The sequence below is a fragment of the Gossypium raimondii genome, chromosome 3 (genome assembly GCF_025698545.1).
Source record: "Gossypium raimondii isolate GPD5lz chromosome 3, ASM2569854v1, whole genome shotgun sequence".
Lineage (NCBI taxonomy): Eukaryota > Viridiplantae > Streptophyta > Magnoliopsida > Malvales > Malvaceae > Gossypium > Gossypium raimondii.
The window spans coordinates 13,226,169-13,233,006 of NC_068567.1; the positions used below are offsets into that span (position 1 = coordinate 13,226,169).

Consider the following 6,838-nt stretch of genomic DNA (forward strand, 5'->3'; position numbering starts at 1 on the left):
CGGTGAGAGGACAGAGACTCCCTTGATGTGATCACGGGCACGTTCTTTTTTTTTATGCTCCATATACTACTTTGGTAAACATAGGTTCTATACACTCCTTTGTAGCTAGTTATGTTTTCGTGAACTTGGGGATTTCTTTTGAGTGTACTTCTGGTGAGATTATTGTACTAAGTCTGTTGGGGCAATCTGATCGGGTTAGTAAACTATATAGGAATGTTCCATTAGAAGTACAATGGGTTGTGTTTCTGGCAAATTTGATGGAGCTATTGTTTAGGGAGTTTGACTTAATTCTGGGTCTGGACTAGTTAGTTGAGCACCGAGTTTGTTTGGACTGCGCAACTAAGAGGGTTGTTCTGAGGACTGAGGATGATAAGGAGGTATTTGTGATTGACGAACGTCGAGATTACCTGGCTAACGCAATCTCCGCTCTAGTGGCCGATAAATTGGTTCGGAAAAGGTGTGAGGCATATTTGTCCTACATTAGTGTTTCAGTTTCTAGGGACTCTTCTGCTAGGGATATAAAAATAGTCAAAGAATTTTTGGATGTCTTTCTCAAGGAGTTACCGGGTTTGCCTCCAATTTTAAAAGTTGAGTTTGGCATTGAGCTTCTACCGGGTACAGCTCTAGTGTTCATCGCTCCAGACTGTATGGCATTGGCACCGAAGGAACTTATAGAGCTTAAGGCTCAACTTCAAGATCTTCTAGATCGTGGTTTCATCCATCCTAGTGTGTTATCGTAGGGGCCACCAATTCTATTTTTGAAGAAAAATGATGGTACCATAAGGATGTGCATCGACTACCGGCAATTGAATAAACTTATTGTACAGAATAAGTATCCACTTTCGAGGATTGATGACCTGTTTTATAAATTTCGTGGGGCTGCGGTATGCTCAAAAATAGATCTTCGTTCTGGGCATCATCAGCTTAGGGTTAAGAAAGCTGACATTCATAAGACGGCTTTTAGGACTCGTTATGGGCACTACGAGTTCCTAGTTATGCCTTTTGGTTTGACGAATGCTCCAGCTGCATTTATGGATCTGATTAATTGAGTTTATTAGTCGTATCTAATTCAGTTCGTCGTAGTTTTCATTGATGATATTCTAGTATACTCTAAGATTGAGGATGAGCATGATGAGCATCTTAGAGTAGTACTTCGGATACTCTGAGAGAAACAACTCTACGTTAAGTTGAGCGAATGTGAATTCTGGTTGTGAAAGGTAACATTTCTTGGGCACGTGGTTTTTGCTGAGGGGATCCGAGTTGATCCTAGAAAGACTAAGGCTGTGCTTGATTGGGAACAGCCTAAAAACGTTTCTGATATCCATAGTTTTTTGGGTCTTGCAGGTTATTATTGGAGATTTGTTTAGGGGTTCTCACTGATTGTAGCTCCTCTGACTAAGCTTTTGCGCAAGAATGTTTCTTTTGCCTGGACCAATGCATAACAATCGAGCTTCGAGAAGCTCAAGTTTGTTCTGACTCAAGCTCTTGTCCTGATACAGTCTTAACTTGGTAAAGAGTTTGTGGTTTACAGTGATGCGTTGCAAGTCGGTTTGGGATGTGTACTGATGCAAGATGGTAAGGTTGTGGCTTATATGTCCCGTCAGCTTAAGTCACATGAGGGGAATTATCCGACGCATGATCTTGAGTTAGCTGTCGTGGTGTTTACTTTAAAGATCTGGAGGCACTATCTGTATAGTGATAGGTGTATCATCTATACCGGTCACAAGAGCCTCAAGTACCTCCTTATTCAGAAGGAGTTAAATCTTAGGCAGCGTAGATGGATTGAACTGCTTAAGGATTATGATTGTACGATAGAATATCATCCCGATAAGGCTAATGTGGTGGTCGATGCTCTCAGTCGTAGAGTGATATCTAATTTTAGGGCAATGTTCGCTCGTCTTAGTTTGTTTGATGATGGAGGTCTATTAGCCGAGTTGCAAGTTAAGCCGACTTTGATTGATCAAATTGGACATAAGCAATTAGAGGATGATTCTCTGGTTCTGCGGTTTCGTCAGGTTGAGAGCGGCAGTGCATCTGATTTTGTGCTGAATAAAGATGGGGTTCTGTGTTTTCGAGGATGGGTTTGTGTACCGAATGATTCTAATTTGAGACAGTCGATTTTGAGGGAAGTGCATAGTCGTCCATATGCTATGCATCCCTGTGGTAATAAGATGTATCGGTATCTTCGTGAACTGTACTAGTGGTCAGGTTTGAAATAAGAGGTAGCAAATTTTGTTGCTCATTACCGGACGTGCTAGCAAGTTAAGGCTGGGCACCAGTTGCCTTCGGGTTTCCTCTAACCCGTGAAGATTCCCTTATGGAAATGGGAACATGTAAGAATGGACTTTATTAGTGGGTTGCCTATAAACTTCACAAAGAAGGATTTTATTTGGGTCATCATGGATCGATTGACCAAGTCTGCCCATTTTATTCTAGTTCGGATGAACTATTCTTTACAAAAGTTAGCAAAGCTCTACATCTCCGAGATTGTAAGATTTCATGGGGTACTGGTTTTGACAAACTCTGATTGGGATACTCGCTTCACTTTTCGATTTTGGAAGAAACTGCATAAAGCTCTGGGTTCAAAATTGGAATTTAGTACTGCGTTCCATCCTCAAACTGATGGTCAATCTGAGAGGGGGATCCAGATACTAAAGTATATGCTTCGGAGCTGTGTGATTGATTTTTGAGGTAGTTGTGAGGGTTCTCTATCGTTAGCTAGGTTCACCTACAATAACAGTTCCCAGTCTAGCATCCAGATGGAACCTTCCGGGGCTCTGTATGGTCATAAGTGTCGTACTCCACTATGTTGGACTGAGTTGGGTGAACGACGGGTTTTTGGTCCTGAGTTGGTTTGCAAGACTGAAGATAAGGTTACGCTGATTCAGGATCATCTTAAGGCGACTTCTTATAGACAGAAGTATTATGCGGATCTAAAATGGAGGGATATCCAGTACTTTGTGGTGATTTCGTTTTCGTTAAAGTATCTCCGTGGAAGAAAGTTCGGCGGTTTGGTCGTAAGGGTAAGTTAATCCCTAGATTCATTGGGCCATATCAGGTTCTGAAGCATTCGAAACCGGTTACTTATCAATTAGAGCTACCTCCAAAGTTAGACCATATCCATGATGTGTTTCACGTCTCGATGTTGAAGTGGTATCAGTCTGATCCATCTCACATTGTCTCTATTAAGGAGATCAAGGTTAGACCGAACTTGACTTTTGAAGAGGAGCTAGTTTAGATTTTGGATCGAGATACTAAGGTTCTTAAGAGGAAGTCCATACCCTTAGTGAAGGTTCTGTGGCAGAATCATAGCACCAATGAGGCCATGTGGGAACCTGAAGACTCAATGCGTCAGCAGTGTCCTCATATGTTCAGATCAGGAATATTTCGAGGCTGAAATTTCTTTTAGGGGGATACAGTTGTAACGCCCTGAATAATTTAAGTCTATTTTTATGTAATCTAAAACAAATATGTATCTGTTTTAGTGGCTAAGTGTTCTGGGTATGTATATGAGGTCTTGGGTTCAAGACCCACATTTGGAAGTTTTTTTATTTTTTATCCAAGCCTTATCCCTGTTTGGTGGGCTTATATTGTATTATTTGTAAGCTCATATCAGAATGAGCCTACTAGTTCGAGTGGTAAGGAGTTAGCTTTCCCTAAGGTCTCATGTTCGAATCCTTGTATGAGCGTGGATGGTAATTTTTTGTCTCAATTGCCTTATAGAATTTCCGGGGGGGCTGAAATTCTGAAGTGGTTGGTTTGGGTTAGTGGAGTAGTGAGGAGTTAGAAATCTTTTATTTTCTAACAAAAGAATTACTTTGAGTTAAAAATCTTTTATTTTCTTTCTCCTAGAAAAAATACTCTCTCTTTCTAACGTTTCTATACTATTCTTCTGTCAAATTCTCCCTCTTTCTTTCTTTTTGATTCCTGTCAAAATTTCCTCTTTTAATTGCGGAGTTTTACTTTTTGTTTTCGTTGTACAATTTTGAAGGTAAGGGTTCATTGTGGTGATATAGGAGTCTTTTTTTGTACTTTTATTTCTGTTGATGTTTGAGTTAATCCGGTATACCATTTTGGTAGGTGCTCTTCAGGAAAACTGAGATCCTTCGGTCATGTAGTGAAGTTTAGAGGCTGCTATTGTCAAGGGTAAGCTTTTGGATTGTTTTAGTGCAGTTTTCTGTTATGTTTTTCGAGTTGTGCCCAAGAGGTATCTCAGTTGGATTTGTGAATTAAAGCTAATTGTGGGTGTTTTGGTTGACAATTTTAGGTGTTGTTTACTCCTGAGGTGTGAATTCTTCAAAAAATGAACCATGTGTGTACCATAAACACGAAAAATTGAGGTTCAGCAAAAGGCAAAAATGGATATTGTTGACGCTACACGAGTAGTTTCGATTAACTGTGGGCTACGGTAGGGTCGGTAAGAGCTAACCAAACCCTATTCATGTAATCTGATACTCTGATTGTCTGATTTGAGTAGGAAACTGATATGTATGCCTTACTATACTGTTAAGTATGTATTTATCTATATACGAGCGTGTTAAGCATGTTTATTCTATTGTTTTTGCATCTATATTCTGTATCTGTGTTTCGGGTGGGATTTGTATATGTGGAGGAAGTGATTTGTACAGCGTCCTTTCGCCTATATCCTGGCAGTTTGACAGCATATTATCTGTTATGTGTGACATCGACACTATATGGTGTGTAGGGATGGGTGCGAGTATTTAACCCGACATGGTGTAATTTGATGGTCAGAGATGGACTTAGGTCCAAATCTGTACATCTGATTCTGATATATCTGTTATGTACATCTGATTCTGATCGACACTGTATATCTGTTATGTACATCTTATTCTGATATCTCTTTCTGTTATGGACTTAGGTCCAAATCTGTATCTGACTGTATATGAAATTATGTATATGTTGCATGACTATCAGTTGCCTTCGGGTTTGCTCCAACCAATTAAGTTTCCCTTATGGAAATGAGAATGTGTGACGATGGGCTTCGATAGTGGGTTGCCTTTAACTTCCACTAAGAAGGATTTTGTTTGCGTCATCGTGGATCAATTGACCAAGTCTGCCCATTTTATTCCGGTTCGGACAGGCTATTCTCTGTAAAAGTTAGTAAAGCTCTACATCTCTGATATTGTAAGATTGTATGGGGTACTAGTTTCGATAATCTCTGATAGGGATCCTCGTTTCACTTCTCGGTTCTGAAAGAAACTGCATGAAGCTTTGGGTTAAAGATTAGACTTCAAGACTGCATTCCATCCTCTGACCGATGGTCAATCTAATAGGGTGATTCAAATACTGGAGGATATGCTTCGGAGCTGTGTGATTGATTTCCAAGGTAGTTAGGAGGATTTTCTATCATTAGTTGAGTTCGCCTACAATAATAGTATCCAGTCTAGCATCCAGATGGTACCGTACGAGGCTTTGTATGGTCGTAAGTGTTGTACTCCGATATGTTGGACTGGGTTGAGTGAACGATGGGTTTTGGGTTCTGAGTTGGTTTTCGAGACTGAAGATAAGGTTAGGCTGATTTGGGATCGTCTTAAGGCGGCTTCTAATAGACAGAAGTCTTATGCGAATCTCAAAAGGAGGGACATCAAGTACTCTATGCGTGATTTCGTATTCCTTAAGGTATCTCCGTGGAAGAAAGTTCAGCGGTTCGGTCGTAATGGCAAGTTAAGCCCTAGGTTTATTGGGCCGTATTAGATTCTAAAGCATGTGGGACCAGTTGCTTATCAATTATAGCTACCTCTAGAGTTAGACCGTATCTATGGTGTGTTTCACGTCTCGATGTTGAAGCGGTATCGGTCTGATACATCTCACGTTGTCTCTATTGAAGAGATCGAGGTTAGACCGTACTTGACTATTGAGGAGGAGTAGGTTCAGATTTTGGATCAAGATATTAAGGTTCTAAGGAGGAATTCTATAACGTTAGTGAAGGTTCAGTGGTGTAATCATTGCACCTATGAGGCCACATGGGAACCTAAAGACTCGATGTGTCAGCAGTATCTTAATCTATTCGAATAAGGTAAATTTCGAGTCCGAAATTTCTTTTAGGGGGTAGAGTTATAACGCCCTGAATAATTTAAGTCTATTTTTATGAAATCTGACACAAAATATGTATTTGCTTTAATGGATAAGTGTTTTGGGTGTGTGTATGAGATCTTGGGTTCAAGCCCCACGTTTGGAAAATTTTGTTCTTTTTTATCCAAGCCTTATCCCTGTTGGGTGGGCTTATATTATATTGTTTGTAAACTCATATTAGAATGAGCCTGCTGGTTTGAGTGGTAAGGAGTTAGCTTGCCCTAAGGTCTTGTGTTCGAATCCTTGTGCGAGCGTGGATGTTAATTTTTGTCTCGGTTGTCTGATAGAGTTTCGGGGGGATGGAATTCTGAAGTGGTTTGGGTTAGTGGAGGAGTGGGGAGTTAGAGAGATTTTAGAGATATGTTACAAAAAATTTAATTTGAGTTAAAAATATTTTATTTTCTTTTTCCTAAAAAAAAAAGAAAGCTCTCTCTCTTTCTAACGTTTCTATACTCTTCTCCTGTCAAATTTTCCCTCTTTCTTCCTTTTTGATTCCTGTCGAAATTTCCTCTTTCAATCGCAGTGTTTTACTTTTTGTTTCCGTCGTATGATTTTGAAGGTAAGGGTTCGTCTTGGTGTTGTGGGAGTTTTTTTGTACTTTTGTTTCTGTTGATGTTTGAGTTAATCTGATATACCGTTTTGGTAGGTGCTCTTTGGGAAACCGAGACCCTTCGATGGTATAGTGAAGTTTCGAGGCTATTATTGTCAAGGGTAAGCTTTTAGATCGTTTTAGTGTAGTTTTCTA

At 39.9% G+C, this 6,838-nt stretch overlaps 1 protein-coding gene across 1 annotated transcript; it reads left to right on the plus strand.

The window, feature by feature from the left end:
• The first annotated feature begins 2,339 nt into the window (after positions 1 to 2,339).
• Positions 2,340 to 5,889, plus strand: LOC128039908 (uncharacterized). The gene is made up of 4 exons (XM_052628840.1): positions 2,340 to 2,656; positions 2,741 to 3,023; positions 5,506 to 5,640; positions 5,755 to 5,889. The coding sequence occupies exons 1-4, from the start codon at positions 2,340 to 2,342 to the stop codon at positions 5,887 to 5,889; spliced, it is 870 nt and encodes a 289-aa protein (XP_052484800.1).
• The last annotated feature ends 949 nt before the right edge of the window (positions 5,890 to 6,838 follow it).

Bases quoted from the DNA above. Each gene is read 5' to 3' on its own strand.
- LOC128039908 (XM_052628840.1), top strand. From the start codon at position 2,340: ATGGACTTTATTAGTGGGTTGCCTATAAACTTCACAAAGAAGGATTTT. The intron at 2,657-2,740 runs GTATATGCTTCG...CTACAATAACAG, and splicing joins AGGGGGATCCAGATACTAAA to TTCCCAGTCTAGCATCCAGA. The intron at 5,641-5,754 runs GTATCTCCGTGG...TATCAATTATAG, and splicing joins GTGATTTCGTATTCCTTAAG to CTACCTCTAGAGTTAGACCG.